The sequence below is a fragment of the Ornithorhynchus anatinus genome, chromosome 13 (genome assembly GCF_004115215.2).
Source record: "Ornithorhynchus anatinus isolate Pmale09 chromosome 13, mOrnAna1.pri.v4, whole genome shotgun sequence".
Classification (NCBI taxonomy): Eukaryota; Metazoa; Chordata; class Mammalia; order Monotremata; family Ornithorhynchidae; genus Ornithorhynchus; species Ornithorhynchus anatinus.
The window spans coordinates 18,333,395-18,350,782 of record NC_041740.1 but is presented as its reverse complement, the minus strand read 5'-3'; the positions used below and the strand labels follow the sequence as shown (position 1 = coordinate 18,350,782).

Below are 17,388 nucleotides of genomic sequence, written 5' to 3'. Positions count from 1 at the left end.
AAAGGCCAGATATTTCTAGCCTATTCTCTAACATCTGTGATAATGAGGAAAAGAACAACATGGATAAGTGGAATCCCCCCATAAGCCAAACATCTCATTTTAGCCAATAGTTCAACTTCATTCCTCCATCGAACTTTTTACCAGAATCTTCAGTGTAAAATTGAATTATGAGACTTTTACCAAGTTTCCACATCTTCCCTCTCTAGACTGTAAGCTCACTGTGAGTGGGGCATGAGTCTACCAACTCTGTAGATCGTTCTTCCCAATGCTTAGTATGGTGCACAGCACATAGTAAGCACTCAGTAAATATGACTGATTGAGTCTAGGAGAGGCGCAAAAGCTTAGGATAGATGGAGAGAGTCCAGCAGCTAGATATGTCAAAGGGTGTGGAGGACAGTTTTAGAAAGGAAGGGGAGTGAGGGTTAGGTGGCAGTTCATCCGGTTTTGGTCACAAAACAATAATTCAGCATTGGGAATATAGGGGATTATTCTGAGAGTTTAAGGCAAGTCAGTGCCTAATTGAGGTATAAAGGACCTATAGCCTCCTAATAGGCCTGAAATAAATTCAAAGTGTTTCCAGGTTGTGCAAGAAAAGCAAAGGAGTCAGTGCCTACTATGGGTGCTGGGGGGAGAATGGAGCACCGACCAAAGAAAGCTTCCCAGAGGAGGTGGAAGATCAGAAACAGTTTGAACACTAGGAGGGAGAGATTGTCAGCTGTGTGACTCTGGGCAAGTCACTTAACTTCTCTGTGCCTCAGTTCCCTCATCTGTAAAATGGGGATTAAGACTGTGAGCCCCACGTGGGACAACCTGATTCCCCTATGTCTACCCCAGCGCTTAGAACAGTGCTCGGCACATAGTAAGCGCATAACAAATACCAACATTATTATTATTATTATGTTAACAGGATGGTGGGCAGGAAGAGGTTGGTGTGACTGAGGAGAAGAGTAGAGGTAGGAGTGGGGTGTTAGAATGCAGAGCATGTGGAGTGAGCTCTCGTGGGAAGAGCAGAAGGGAAAGGCTGGAAGACAGAAGACGAGACAGGTGAGAGGCCTTGGGGACACAGCGGGGCTCTGAAATAAGGAGGCAGTGGTTTGGGGACAATGGGAAGGTTGTCCCGGTCAGTTCAGTGGTTGAAGCTGTGGCTGTGAGGACTGACCAAGAGAGGTTGGAGTCGATGAAGAGCTGGCAGTAACCCAGGTGAAATGGCAGTGACCGGACCCCAGCTGTGCCAGCAGGGGTGAAGAGGAAGGAGGGACTTGGGAAGGGGATGGGAATGAAAAGTACCAGGAAGGAATAGGAAAATCATTAACTGACTCATATTTTGTGCTTGGCAAGTTGGGGATGATGCTCACTGACACATGAGGCTGGGCTAGGGAGAAGGGTTGTCGAGGGAAGAATGAGCAATCAATCAGTGATATTTATTGAGTACTTACTGTGCACAGAGCACCGTACTAAACACCCGGGAGAGTACAATACAATGGAGTTGGTAGACGCGACCCCTGCCCTCGGAGAGCTTACGGTCAAATGGGGCTGCCCTCTCTTTGGCAAGTTTGGGTTGGCAGTGGGAAGCCAGTTCCCTGTGTCTCCAAATCTCAATGCTAAGGTGCAGTCGGAGGGGAAGAGACCAGATTTGTTTGTCATTTGTTTGGCAGCCATGGGAGTGGAGAACACCACCTAGGTTCTACCTGGGAGAAGGGTAAAGAACTGAGTGGACAGGCCCTATCTGGGAGAATGTGGCTGCATCGTTCCACAGCGCTGCCTAGCAGGGGACAGTGGGGAGAGAGCAGCAGAATGCAGGTCTGCTTGGCTTGGGGGAAGGTGGTCTTGGAGCAGAGGCTTTGGGGAAATCATGACACCAAGAGGGAGAAACGAAAACAGCGTCAGGCACTGTGAGTAACAAATGCAACAGTGCAGCAGGGGGCAATCTTTGCATGCACAAGATGAGGAAGGGACTGTCAGTCAAGCATTAGTCTTATCAGACACAATGACCCTCCCTGATACATCTCACCATCAGAACCCATGAGACAGCTGAATATACAATAACGTTTGGGTAGGAGTATTAGCCCAAATCATTAAAGAAGGTTTTGTGAATGTGTTCTTTTCGTGGGGACTGAAAGAGTTAATGGCCCTTTAAAGAGGGGGCAATTTCCTTCACAGTCACCAGGAAGGACCCAAGTTCATCTGTGGCCCAAGTGTGTAGGTTGTGGTTCTGTTGTATCCATTTCCAAGGTTACACTTTCTTTCAGTAGTAATGATTTCAGAGGTCACAGAAACATCTCATAATGGAACAATCTGACATTTTCATTATGTTCCTTATTTTCATAGGTGCTGCCACATGATAGCAAAGCACGTCGGCTTTTTGTAACAAGTGGAGGACTTAAAAAGGTTCAAGAGATAAAAGCGGAGCCTGGGTCACTACTTCAGGAATACATCAATACTATTAACAATTGTTACCCTGAGGAAATAGTAAGGTGAGAGAGATGGAATTCTAGTAATTCACCATTATGATGCTGTTATTTGACTTCCAAGCTGCATTTCATAGTCTCAGGTGGAGTGGAACGGTTTGAAAGACAGAATATATGTATGAATTATCCTCTTACTTTATTGAAAGTTTTGGTTAGCTGTCTTTCCCAATAATAGTTCAAGAGCCCATTCTAAACATGTATGTACCTTTCCTATTTAATAAGTGCTCTATAAAACAGTCCTAAACTATACAGTACAAATTCAATTAATAAAGTACAGTAGAGTCCATTCAATCTACCTTAAATTGTAATTGCCTGCTTGGGAAAGGCTATGTGAATCTTAAATTCATTTTCCTTTTTGCACCCTCTTGTGTTCAGAGCTCAGATTCCCTTCAAAGGGAGCTCAGCAAGCAGGAGAGAAATGTTGGGTGCGGGCAGAAGAAATAATTTGGCTGTTCCTTTGAACAAATCCACCACTTGGGAGTCAAGAGGTGAAGTAAATAATACTGATGGCTCCATGTAGGACAAGGCCCCAGTTGGAAATGCAGTGCTCCAAATCTCCGGCAGCTGGTCTAAACTAATCCCGGGCCCATGGAAAATTAGTTGAGGTTGATGCCCAGAAAAAAAAAGGAAATGAGAACCTTGCTAATGTTTTCCTCGGCTCTTTAGGCACTGAACGGGGATGAGATTCATGACTGTCAAGGGAAAATTCCAGTGTTTGGCAAATGGAAAAAAAAATTGTCAGGACAAGGGCTTTTGGAGAGAATTAAATACTTAAGCTTTGAAAAGGGCATTATATTCAGCATAAAATAAAAATAAATTCACAACTGGTCATGTCACCCTGGGAAAGAGTCCAAAATGTCTTGCAATACATTTTCCCTTTGTTCTCATTTCTTACCTTTGCTAGGTACCAAAAAAGTCTTCTAATTCACCTCATTTTTATACTTTCTCATTGACCCTTTTGGGAATTTAGGAGATATTTGCAGACTTTCCCAGTGTTATCAGTGAGAATTCCACATCCAGTAATTCCTTCAACTTATCTTAAGATAAAAGATAGTATTAAGACAAATTGATTCTAACCTCATCAACTAGTTTTTTTTTCAAGATTGTAATTCATTGTGAATTCATCCATATTCTGTTAGTGAATTGTTTCTGGGGAGTGAAGGTTGCCCATTTTCACAGGGAACTGATAAATTTAAGCCTATCTGAGTGTGAAGTTAATAGAAGATGAATGATACTGTAAATAAATCTATAATCTAGCCATTTGCATGGCTTATTCTTATTATGGTCTTTAATGCTTATTATGTGCCAAGCACTGTTCTAAGCATTGGGATATATATAAATTAATCAGCTCCAATCCGATTAACTGTTCAGAGTTATTTTAGCACTGTGCGCCAATATGATTTGGTAAGATCAATGTGTAACCAACAATCATTTCCCCATCTCATCTCAAGGGTTGTGCTCTTGCAAAACCACACGTTAAAGATAACTCACACTACAGTGCTCATCTGTTCTCATACCATGCCCGTGGTGTTGGAAAAAAGTTCCCTAATTCTTCTGGCCAGTGGGAATCAGGAGAACTGGATTCTACTCCCAGTTCTGCCTGTGTCCGGCTAGTGTGGGTGAAGTCTGCATGTGCCTTTGGTAATGTGATGTGCCACTGTCCACTTGCTCGTTGTACTCTGTGCCCCAGTGATTGGCAGGGACAGGAGATGTGAGGAGCATTGGGCAAGCCACTAGCATTATAATCAATTCCTCTCTGCAGGTTCTTGGTCCTGTAGTTCCAAGACTGATGCGTATCCATCATTCCTGAAGAGAAACTCCTTCACCAACACTGTTCTGACTGAAACACTTAGTGAAAACACGTTGTGGCAGAACTAACTGTACATGTCCATCTCTCTCTCTCTCTCTCTGTATATAGATTTATAGATTTCTGTATATCTAGAGAGAGAGATGGGCATGTAAATATAGATATATGGAGAGAGCCTTTTATATTCCAAAATAATGATGCTGAGGTAGAATTTCTCTGTTAAAGGACAGTCTCTTCCACACTGCATACACAGAGATCCAGCATGGCACATTTTCAACAAACTTATTCTACTGAGAAGAAGATTGCATCTTAAGGATAACTGAAGATGTTGCCTTTTTTTAAATGGTATTTTTTTAAGTGCTTTCTATGTGCCAGGCACTGAACTAAGCACTGGAGTAGGTACAAGATAATCAGGTTGGACATAGTCCACGTCTCATGTAGGGCTCACAGTCTCAATCCCCACAATACAGATTAGTTAAGTGAGACATAGAGATGTTAAGTGCCTTGCCCAAGGTCACACAGCAGACATTTGGCAGAGCTGGGATTAGAACCCAGGTCCTCTGACTCCCAGGCCTCTACTCTTTCTATTAAGCCATGCTGCTTCTGGAGTATTGCTGTCTCTTCAGCCAAGACACCCACTCACTAAGGATTTTAGTTTAGGAATGGGGACAAGGAGTGAGAGAATTCCTTTCTACCAGCAGGAAATGTACTTAAGCTATTTTTGCAGGAGTGATGGTTTGCACTGAGCCGTCCACACTTTTGCCCCATCCCAATAGCATCCATTGCAAGAGACGGCTTGCCAGAACAGTGGAATATATGCAAATGTGAAATGAAGCCAATGCAATTTTTGTCTGAGGACAGAAAAATAAAAAAACAGTTTTTATGGCCGTAATGAACAATCACAAGGAAGGTTCTTTGTGCAATATCATTTTCTTATTGCAAATGCAATTTTGAAAGACTACAATATGACTAAGAGCCATAAAGTGATTGAGCGACCCATTAGATTCATCTGATGACAGGGCACTGTCTTGAATAAATGTTTTTGTTCTACAAGATTGAATAATACAGGAGTATTATGTCAATAGATCATGGCGTTCTGTTGACCCCTCATGCACAGCGACCCGAAGGATATGTGCAAAAACGTGTTCATTACTGTTCAGAATGGTGCTTGCCTCATTAGCTCATCCAAACATCTGAGGTTACACCACTGTACAAATGACATGCAGGGAAATTGGAGAAAAATACCCCCGGAATCAAGAGAAAGCCTCAGAGATGTTTCCATGTTGATATATAATCATTTGATGACCAGAATGATTTTAGCATCAGAGCACCATATTAAAATATCAAAATTTAAAAGGCATTCCGTAAGAACTCCATAAGGATGATTATTCTGAGACAAGTCTATCGCTTCTATCCAAAAGTGTTTCCAGTTATCCACAGAAACTACCAAGCCACTCTTTACAAAATGAAAACCCCTGACAAACCAGAAATCACAACCCGGTTGCTGCTAGTGGTCACGGCTGCAATGATAGCCGGACTGGTTTGAACTTTTTGAACTTTCCCTCCACCCTCTGCCAGCTGCCTGGCCTGAGGTGGGGTTGTGGGGGGCAGTCCCGGGAACCCTCCTTTCCATTATGCCCATGGAGGATCAGTGACTCTAGGAAGAAGCCCACCCTCCACTTCCAACTGTCCAATCTCTCCCAGTCCCCATAGCTAGCGTGGGACAGGGCCGACTGCCTCCGTGCCAAGAGCAGAGTGCTGGATGGGAAGACAGCCCTGGGTGGGATCTTGGTGGAAAGGGATTTTCTTTGCCGCCCGCCTCCTCCTGTGAGGACGCAGGTTAAACAGCACTGGAGTACTGCTGTCTGCCAATGACTGCCAGTCTGTGCCCCTGACGCCTAGGGCCAGCCAGCTGGAGAAATAAAATGGCTCCTGTGGATGTTATAGTGCCAGCCGCCTGTGGCTGGTGATCCAGGGTTCAGGGAAAGTCAGCTGTTTACCCATATGCCCTTGTTTGTTTGCCCATGATATGATTGGAGGCCTGAGTGGAGTGACTGTTTTTCCTTCTTTCTTTCTCCTTCCCGTCCCTCTCTCCTCCCCGGTGCTTGGTGTTTTTTCAGTCTGTTGTCATTGAAATCCATCCTCCCATCTTAAAGTGGCACGTACAAGAGATCCAGAAAGGGGGGGTGGAGGGGTGTGTGTAGAGAGGGCATGTTTTAAACCTCAGTGGCCAATGTAAGGGGAGCTCGATTTGACAGATGTAAATTCCTGTGTGAAAACACTTCAAAGAGGTTTACAGATGAAGGAAGGAAATTTTTTCAGGGGTGGGAGGGCTTTGAATCCACTCCTCAAGGGAAACCTTTTTACAATCCTGCCTCTAGGCACAGTATAGAGAAACTTAGTGCTGTTTTTGTTCGCCTTATCTTGACAAATTGTAGAAGAAACAAGTAGTCTAACATAAATTATGTTACTTTTTTTATCAGGTCAACTATCTGAGGTTAGAGAAAGGTAAAACCGGACAAAACAAAACACCCAAATCCTTAGCTTTGTGGAAGGATAGGGCCTTAGGAAGATTTAACCATTTCAGGAGTCTTGGGTCATTAAGAAGAACCCTCCATGGGTTGAACCTCAACCCAAAATTATTTTATTTGCCAATGTCTTCTGCAAACATAGGTTCTTGTTTATGCCATACCAAGAATCTCATTAGCAGAACAATATCAGCCGCCCTAGTGATGAAATTTTAAGTATTTACTAAATCTTTATGAAAATAGAAATGGAGAGTAGTATATATGTGCCCAAGGCCTGTCAAGTATATGTTTTTTAGTTTTTCCCAGGGTGAAGTGTTTTAAAACAAGTTATTTACTGGCTTTTTCTCTTAGCTTAGAACCTTTACAAATAGCCCACCATTATTCACTGATGAAAGTTTAAAACTGATGAATGCTTCAGTCATTCTGAAGCTGCTTATTCTTAAAACAGAAGCATTAACTCTGAATTTCTGGTTTTCTGGATGAACTGCTCCCTGATTAACTGGAGCACACATCAAGAAAACTCTAGGCCAGTCAGAAAGCAGAAGTTGGTCAGTAACGGTACACTGTGCCGTTGCTTTCATGAAAAAAAGAATCCATTAGATAAAATGATTAAAACAACATCAGTCATTTGGTATAATAGAAATAAGGTCACGGTAATAAAATATTGTCACAGGATCAATGTCTCTGGCTTTGACAATAAATATCTCGTTTTTGTCCTGACATTTATTTTCCATAAATGTTTTGCCATTTATCGGGCAATGGCATACCATTACCCTGAGACAGACAGTATTCTGTTCACTGGTATTCGCTTAAGCTATGCATAAAAGCATTACTTGGTCATAATTATTCAATTCTCTAGCGGATACTTGAAGTCGGACTCAAGGAATCATTTCAGACAAATACACCTGATGTGACTACTGCTCTTATACTGAGGGGGTACTGCATGGAATCCCAAATATCTAACGGACATTTTTTTTTTTTCAGGTATTACTCCCCCGGCTATTCGGATGCGCTTCTGGAGAGGGTGGAGAATTATCAGCCGACCATATGAGCGGAATCGTCTTGACACAAATTCACAGTAGTGCTTGTACGAATACACTTGTAGCAATATTTCCTAGATTTCTGAAAATCCTCGCATTGGTCATCGGAAAGTACTGGTATAGTAGTGATAGTAGCAGAAGGACGATCTGGCTGCAGACTCCGGGGCCTCCCTCCTTAGGGTAGGAGGGCCGGAAGAGGCTTTATCGCCCCAAAGCCTCCTGGGATTTGTAGTTTGACTGAGGAGCATGCCTGGTAGTTACTCTCCATCCTCCTAATCGATCAGTCAGTCAGTCGATCAGTGACATTTATTGAGCACTCACTGTGTGCAGAGCACTGTACTAAGCGCCTGGGAGACTATAATACGACAGAGTCGGTAAGCACATTCTCTGTCATGCAGGTGCTCCAATTCACAGCCTGCCAGTCTTGGTGTCACCCAAACCTAGGGAGCCTACCTGAGCCTAAGGAAAGAGCGGGTGGGTGAGTTCCCAACTCCTGCCCCATCTCCCATCTCTCCTAACTCGTTCCTGCTGGCCTCCTCTGCCCCTGTTCTACCCCACCTCATCCTGCCTCCACCCCCTCAAACCAGCTGGGCAGAACCCCTGGCACCAGTCTCCAAGACCAACCTCTTCCATGGCTTCCTAGGGAAGGCTCAGACATGAGAGTCAGCAATTCCCAAACCTCTCTTGGTAGCAAAAGGCCTGGTTTCGGAAAGCCGTGAAGCAACCAGTGAGGCGAGCTGAGGACGGAACCATGTCAGAAGGTTCCAGAAAAAGAGTAAAATAGGCCGGAAAGCCCAAAAGCTTATTACAGTAGAGATAGCAGTAGTCATTTTAGTAGATTTATTAAACACCCACTGGGTGAAATGCACTGTCCTACAGTGCTTGGAAAGTGTAAAAGAAGTGACTCATTTCCTGCTCTCAAGGTGTTTACACTGTAATGGAGAGACACAAACATACCTGAAAGATGCCTCAGGCCTTTGAAACATCCCTAAATCCCTCCCAGACCAACCTTTGCCTGTCATCGTGGTGGCACCACGTGCCAACTCCCTCTAGTGACTTGGTTTCCTGCTGCTGCCGTTTTGGGCAATTGGCCTACATGACGATAATAATTATTGTGGTATTTGTTAAGCCCTTACTATGTGTCAAGTCCCGTAATAAGCCCTGGAGTAGATACAAGAGAATCATGTCCCACATGGGTCTCACAGTCTAAGTAGGAGGGAGAACAGATATTGAATCTCCATTCTGCAGATGAGGGGACTGAGTCCCAGAGAAGTTAAATCACTTGTCCAAGGACACGGCAGTTGAGGGGTGGAGCTGGGATTAGAACCCAGGGCCTCCGACTGCCCAGCCTAGGCTCCTTCTGCTAGTCCCACACTGCTTCCCAGACAGAAAATCATCTTGCAACAGCCCAGTCTATTTCCTACAACCCCTCATTCCTGATCACCTCCACCTCACCCACCCCTCTGCAGTTCTTGCCTTTCAGCAACCTAGAGTCGGCCCTGAGAGTTGTCAGAAACATCTGTCCTTGCTACCAAGTCCTCTCCTCTCACCAGTCAGGCCTGTGGGGAACCCTGGGGTCATCCCATTCCCCCAAATCAGCTTCTTCCGGTTTCCCCCCTTATGCAATGATAAACTCGAGATGTAGAGAAGGCACCAAGGACCATTCTGTTTGCTGTCAACTTCCCGCGGAAAGCCTGGAGTTTTTTGAGGGTGGGGAGACCGGTGTTCTGCAGGAAGCTGGCACAGGAATGACAAAAGCCAATTTATGTTCAGCATAATGGCACTCAGAGAGGGAACATTAATAATGAAAAATCTCTCCCAGATGGAAGATTGGGGGGAGGGAGGGTTCATTAGCTAATTAGGTTCATTAGAGACTTCTTATCATTGCTGCGTCTGGCTGGTACTTCTAGAAGTTAGTGTTTCCTTTGCTCCAAGAGTGCTTTGGAGAGAAGCAAAATAGTGGGAGGGTCTACACCGTGGAATCCTTGATCTAGAAAGTGTAGGAAAAGAAATCTTAATCTTTAAAATTATGTTGGGGTCTCATTATACCGATTTTGGTGAAAGGAGTGAAAACGTTTCAGTGACTGAGTGGTGCTGCTCGGGTCAGAATTTCATTTCCAGGATCTTGGAGTGGGATCCCGGATGTCTTTGCTGCCTTTGGCTGGGGAAGAGAAGCTACAGACATGGGATTGCCATCTGGGCAGCTGGAGGAGCCTTCGGTGGCCCTGCCCCCTCCCCATTCTCCCCCACCTCATCTTGCCCTCCCTTCCTGGCTTTCTCTGGGAGCGTTTTGGCAACTGAAGGTGTGGATTGGGGGACTGCCCCTTTCCAAGGGGCTCTGAATGGCCCCAGGGTGGCTCAGCTTTGGGGAGGAGGGTTCTGAAACCAACCTATCTGGCCAGCCTAACAAGGCTTCCTGTCTGTGCCCCTGGTAAGTGAATAGTGGGTTCAAATGGAGGCTTTGGGTTGGGTAAAGGGACTTGTCCTCTGGCAAGGTTAGTCCCTGAAACACAAGAACTGTTTTTCTAATGCCAAACAGGTTTGGGTAATACTTGTTCATAGATATTTTAAGGGAAGGATAAATGGACAATGATAATAATTGGGGTACTTGTTAGTATATGCCAAGCACCGTACTAAGCTCTGATGTAAATACAAATCAGAGTCCCTGTTCCACATGGGGCTCCCAGTCAAATTAGGAGGGAGAATAATTGAATCCCCATTTTACAGATTAGGAAATTGAGGCACAGAGAAGCAAGTGACTTGCCCAAGGTCACACAGCAGGCATGTGGAAGAACCAGGAGTAATACCCAGGCCTCCCAACCCCCCAAGCCCATGCTCTTTCCACTAATCCATTTTGTTTCCCTGAATGCAATAGCTCCTGTTAAATCCCATTAAATGGGAAATCAGACTGCCGTTTGGGTTTTCTCATCTTCAGAAATTCTCCTTAGCAGGTCCAATCTGTAGTTGAAACTTCCTTTTGGGTGTTTCCCAATTCTAGATTCCAATTTAATTGGGAATCATCTTGGATTTCAGCAAGGAAATCCATTTCAAATATAACAGCAAACACTTGGTGAAGAATTATTCTGAGACTCCTCCACTCACTTTTAGGAAACAGTCATATGAGAGAAGATCAAGTGTTGATCCCAATTAAAAACAATCTGCTCCATTGTGTTACAGTGCATGAATGACATTATTGGTGTTTCAGTTCCTTCACAAAAAAACTGCGCTCTCCAATCAAACCTGTAATTGCATTAGAGTGGATTCTAATTGCCCGATTACTGTTGCATTTATATATGCATGATGGAAGATTACTAGGGAATAGACTGTGTACAGCAGCAAAGTACATTTTGGAAAGCAAATGACAGTATTGTCTTTGAATCTTGAACTGAGAACGAATAGAATTGCATTTTGTACTGATTTCTACCAGGAAGCAATCACAGTTCCATTCTTTTAAATGTTTCCCCTTGTTTGTGAAGATGGGAAAATGTTGAATATTTATTGAATTACGCCCCCTCCCCCAACAGCACCCTGCCTCTGGCTAGGTGCAGCACAAAACCTATATTCGTGGTGCGGCCCCCGATTACCAATTATAATTGGTCAATTGGTCAGGTGTTTCAGCCAACCAGTACATATTCTGTCATTCCTCCTAATGATTGGCAGAGAGGGCAGGAAGAGAACTGATCCTGGGGTCTCTGGGGATTTCTGAAAGCAATGTGCCCTAGTAGTGGAAAGAGCGCGGGCCTGGGAGTCAGAGGACCTGGGTTCTAATCCGGGCTCTGCCATGTACCTACTCTGTGACCTTGGGCAAGTCACAACTTCTCTGCCTCAGTTCCCTCATCTGCAAAATGGAGATTCAGTACCTATTTTCCATCCTACTTAGACTGTGAACCCCACTGTGGAACCTGATTATCTTGTATCAGCGTATCAGCTTGTACAAGATTATCTTGTGCCAGCATACAGTACAGTGGTTAGCACAGAGTAAGTGCTTAACAATAGCAGAGTTGTTAATTACTATGGTAGTTTGGCTGGGGGGCTGGCTCAGTGACCATGTGTAGTGCTGGAGAGGCCAGTGGAATCTCTCTCCAACTCAGTAGAACCATACTCCCTATTTCCGGAACTGTTCCTTGCCTTCCACCCACTACAGCTGGCCCCATCTGGCTACACTCCAACCCCCACTTCGGTCACCCCAGTCTCCCACGGCACCATCCCATCCCTCTCATCCGTTGAACCCTGGACACTAGGATCAGATATGAGGGCTGGGAAACCGTGGAATTGGCTGCCGACTCCCAGTCCAAATCTGTTCCACCTGTTCTTCAACCCAAAAATCTATAAATAAAAAAAAAAGAGAGTCTTATCTGCCTGGAGATGGGGATGGATTAGATGACCTCTCAAGGTTCTTCAGGTGCTTTGAGAACTCTGCCAGACACAGACAGATGGAAGCTGTGCCCCGTGATAGTATTCAGTCAATCTGTGTCACTTTTTGGCATCCAAAGCCCTGCTGAAATCCCTTCTCCTTCATGAGGCCTTCCTTGATTAACTTCTCATTTCCCACACCCTTTAGCCCCCACCCCAACTTCCACTTCAACACTTCTGCCTCACAAAGGCACTTGACTACTCCCATTCCTCCGTACAAATCTCCATCCTCTATTACTTCCTCCTACCTGTAATTTATTTTTGTGTCTGTCTCATCTCCACACACCCTATAGCTCCTGCCAACTTCCACTTCAGTACTTCTGCTTCACCTAGGCACGTGACTACTCCCACTCCTCCACACAAATCTTTATTCTTTATTACTTCCTCCTACCTGTCATTAATTCTATTGTCTGTCTCCTGGGCTAGACTGTAAGCTCCTTGGCAGCGGGGATCATGTCTGCTAACTCTACTGCTCTCCCAAGTGTTCATTCAGTACAGTGCTCTTCTCACAGGCTGCTCAATCAATGTTAGTGATTGACTGGGGGGTGGTGCAATAGATGAGGACTGTCGAGTGGGGCGATGAGGAGGTGGCTGAGAGGATTTCTCTGGGTCTTGGGGCCAGGAGAGGGGCATTTGGGTGTGGTGGGGAAGCTGGGAGGAGGAGGAATCCCAACCTGGAAGCTGCACGATAGGTGGAGTGGGAGAAAGTCCCAGATGGATAGCCCCTTCCTGCTCCATTGTACTAGTCTAGATGAATCATGATCTTCACACTGATAGACCCTTCCCACATCTTTCCCGGTGTGCTCTCTCTTTATTCTGGGGGCCTATCGGGATGAGGCTGGAGGAAAGGATGTTTCTCTTGGGGAGAGGGAAATTGAGAAAAATCTTCTCATACTTGGAGGTGAGGGGGAATGGACAGATTTGAGCATCTTACTGACAATCGGTAGGGAGCGCCCAGAAGCAATTCCTAGGCTGGACCCTAGATATCACTTAAGGAAATCATTCATTCATTCATTGAATCGTATTTATTGAGCACTTACTGTGTGCATATCCCCAGCCTGTCAGCTCCACGGCCACATTAGTCACTTCTCCGGAGATAAGAGGCACAACCTGGATTGGTTTACCCTGGCCGAGCATCCTTTCTGAGTCACAAATGTCACCACGAGTCCCACCTGTCTGCCCACCTCACGCTGTAACCTGAGCTTCCGTCGTGATCCATGTTCCTTAGGTGACTTCACTAAACAGCTGCCTGAGAAATTAAATCCCCATTAGGACATCATCTCCCGGAAACTACATTTTCTACTCGGCAGTTGAGAAACTCTTTCCGCTGTGCCTGCTCCTCCCCTGTTAGGCTGTAATGGCCATCACATGGGGGGGAAAGGGGCTATTACCCTGCCTCAGGTTCCTGCTGCTCGCCAGTTGTATCCCTCCACCCTCAGGTTCCTGCTGCTCGCCATCTGTATCCCCCCGCCCTCAGGTTCAAGCTGTCCCGTTCTATCCCTCCACCCTTGGGTTCCTGCTGCTCTCCAGTGGTATTCCCCCCATCCTCTCACCACTTCTCCATGAAGGCCCGTCGCTCTCCCTTACTCTTCAGTCATGTCCCCTGCCTAGAATGGAGCCACCAGGGTTATAAGTCTCTCTGGGAATTATCTCACCTTCAAGGCTGTTCAGGTCCAGGGACACAGTAGTCCCAGATTAGCTGCATCCATTCATTTCTCTTCCAGAACTTAGCCCTGGCCCAAACTACAGTTGTAGCTGGTTGCCCAAAGTGAACCCCCAAATTAAAGCCTCTAACTTGCCTGCTCCCATCTCCAATCCAAATGCATAGCTTTCTCTCAACATTTTCCCTACCTAAAATTGAACCCTGTTGGAGCTGCAGCAAAGTCTTTCAGTTGGAGATGTCGGCCAGGGATGCGGGCTGAAGCACTGACTGATCTGTGAAAGGAAGGGAAGGTAAGTCTTGGAAGAAATGGCTAATTAGAATGATGATGATGATGGTATTCGTTAAGCACGTCCTATGTGTTAAGCACTGTTCTAAGCGCTGGAATAGGTACAGGCTAATCAGGTTGGACACAGTCCCTGTCCCACATGGGGTTCACAGTCTTAATCACCATTTTACAGATGAGGTAACTGAGGCACAGAGAAGTAAAGTGACTTGTCCAAGATCACACTGCAGACTAATAGTAGAGTTGGGATTGGAACCCAGATCCTTCTGACTCCCAGGCCTGTGCTATATCCCCTAGGCCTTGCTACTTCTCAGTTGGGCAGAACATGGAATCATGAGTCACCTAGTGTCACAGAGACACCTAAGTTGTGTTTACTAATAATCTTTCTTGATAATTAAGGCTCTCCTATTTTGACTATGAACCAAATATGGGCAGGGCTTACGTTTGACCTGATTGTTTTGTACACCCCAGCTTTCAGTATAGTGCTTACTAAGTACTGTAAGTTCTTAACAAATACCTTATGATTATTATTTTTGTTGCTATTATTATTACAGCAGCATCTCCCCTTTGACAAAGAGGAGTCCCACTTGGACATAAGAATAAAGGTATTTATTTAGCACTTACTATGTACCAAACACGGGGATAGATACAAGGTAATCAGATTTATTTTGGGGGCCTTGATGATAATTAGATAATTGTCACCCCAATATTTCAACTGTGTTTTGTGCTAAGTGCCAGGGAAGATATAAGTTAATCAGATCGGTCTTAGACAGTCCCAGTGACAGTCTAAGAGGGGCGAAGAAGTACAACTGTTTTACATATGAGGAAACAGAAGCACAAAAGAGTTAAGTGATTTACCCAAAGTCACGCAGCAGGCAACAGGGAGAACTAAGGCTAGAACCCGGGCCTCCTGACTCCCAGTCCCATGTTCTATCCGCTAGGGCCATGTGGTCTCCATACTGAGAGTCAGAAGTGAGTTAAAAATTGAGAAAAGATATAGATTTATGGATGAAAAACATCTTTATGGTTATTATAATACTTATAAGGTGATAACTGTATTTGGTAGGGGCTTATGCGCCAAGCACTGTACTAAGCACTGGGGTAGATACAAGATAATCAGGTCCCACATAAGGCTCACGATCTAAGTAGGAGGGAGAATAGATATTGAATCCCCATTTTGCCAGTGAGGGATCTGAGGCACAGAGAAGTAAAGTGCCTTGCCCAAGGTCAGACAGCAGATTCCTGGTGGAATCAGGATTAGAACCCAGGTCTTCTGACTACCAGGCCCATGCTCTTTCTGTTAAGCCATTCTACTTCTTATTACAATACGGATTTATCATTGAACAGTTAAAGACATATTATTATGGCATTCGTTAAGCTCTTACTATGTGCAAAGCACTGTACTAAGTTCTGGGTTCGCTACAAGATAATCGGGCTGGACACAGTCTCTGTCCCATATGCCCAGATGGGCCTTGCAGTTTAAGTAGAATTTAATCTGCATTTTACATATGAGGATCCTGAAGCACAGAGGGGATTATGCTTGGTCTGATTATCTTGTTCACCTCAGCTTTCAGTATAGTACTTGATATACAGTAGTACTTAAATACCATTATTATTATTTTTGTTGCTATTATTATTACAGCAACATCTCCCCTTTGATTAAAAAAAGTGCCACTTTAGGGGCTGGGATTAGAACCCAGGTCCTGTGACTCCCAGGCCCAGGCTCTTTCCACTAGGACAAAGTCCTAACTTGTGCAGGCTTGTTAGCTGAAAATCAAGGGGTGGACTGGGAAACGAGCCTTTGCCCTCTCTTCTAGTTTGAAATTTCTGTTTGATTCTGCTTCCGCCTTTTGGGCGGTTGATGTATGTGGCTATCCAGAAAAGCTTGGTTAAACACCCATCATGACGGGAACCCAATTTAGTTAATTTACGGGGAGCTACCTGCTTTCTTAACCAAGCCAGTACAGACCACGTAAATAAACAAGGGCATAAATAACCACTGGGGAGCCTCATCAGGCCGGCCTGCTGGTTGGGGGCTAGGGTTTCAGGAAATGATACGACTGCTGGGAAAGGCTAGGAATTGCTTGGGCGCAATGGGGACAGGGACTTTGTCTGGCCTAATTAACCCAGTGCTTAGAACAGTGTTTGATACAAAATAAGCGCTTACCAAATACCATTAAAAAAATGGGAAAGTTGGGGATGTGACCGAATTCAGCAGGTCTCGTCTCCCAGTAGGATGGACCCGGATGGATAGGGATAATATCTCCTTCCGTGCTTGTTCGCTTCCCGAATGCTCCGGCCTGTGGTTCCCAATACTCGGCTTCTGTTTCCTTTGCCGCTGATCCTGCTTTTCTCGGGCAGATTCCGCAGTGTGATTTAGTGGGTTTAATCTAGGGAAGGACACTAGACACTATCTTTCTTCTCTTTGCTGAGTTTTTCCAATACTCATTGCTTGTCTTTTCAGCTAAAATGCCAGCTGGCAGATTAAAAAAAAAAAAAAAATCCACCTGGTCTTAATAGTCACCAAGACTGAACCTCCACTATCACTCAGTCGATGAATCCATCAACTGTATTTATTGAGTGCTTACTGTTTGGAGAGCTCACTGTACTATGTGCTTGGGAGAGTACAATATAACAAGAGTTGGTAGACATGTTCCCTGCCCACAACAAGCTTACAGTCTAGTGGGGGATACAGACATGAACAAATGCACAAATTAGGGATATTTACATAAGTGCTGTGGGGTTGAGGGTCAATAAAGGGTGCAAATCTAAGTGTGCAATCACTAGATTGTGATTGTCACGTGGGACAAGTACTCCTCCAATCTGACTCATTTGTCTCTACCCCAACACTTAGTACAGTGCTTGGCACCAAATAACTGCTTAAAAGCCAAAATAATAAGAGAGGAAGAGGAAAAGGGGCAGCGAGCCACTCTCTCACCATTGCTTGCCTCTATTACTTCCTTAGTGGACCTCCACTTGAAGATTTTCCTGTGGTAGAAATAAGCCCCAGAGATACTGATCACTCATCAATTAACCCACTGTATTTATTGAGTGCTTACTGCAAACTGAGTGCCCTGTACTAAGCACCTGGGAGAGAACAATAGAGTAAGTAGATACAAAGTCTGCTCTCAAGGACCTTATAAACTCATGAGAGAAGCCTAAAGTTTAGTAACATCCACTCTGGGA

The 17,388-nt window shown here is 44.8% G+C and overlaps 1 protein-coding gene across 1 annotated transcript in view; it reads left to right on the top strand.

Moving 5' to 3' along the window:
* The window catches only part of SPAG6 (sperm associated antigen 6), a 60,139-nt gene extending 52,207 nt beyond the window's left edge, over positions 1-7,932 (top strand). Inside the window, exons 10-11 of the mRNA XM_029077772.2 lie at positions 2,329-2,474; positions 7,788-7,932. Of these exons, the coding sequence (XP_028933605.1) occupies positions 2,329-2,474; positions 7,788-7,854 (213 nt within the window). The 3' untranslated portion in view covers positions 7,855-7,932. The remainder of the gene's footprint in view (positions 1-2,328; positions 2,475-7,787) is intronic.
* The last annotated feature ends 9,456 nt before the right edge of the window (positions 7,933-17,388 follow it).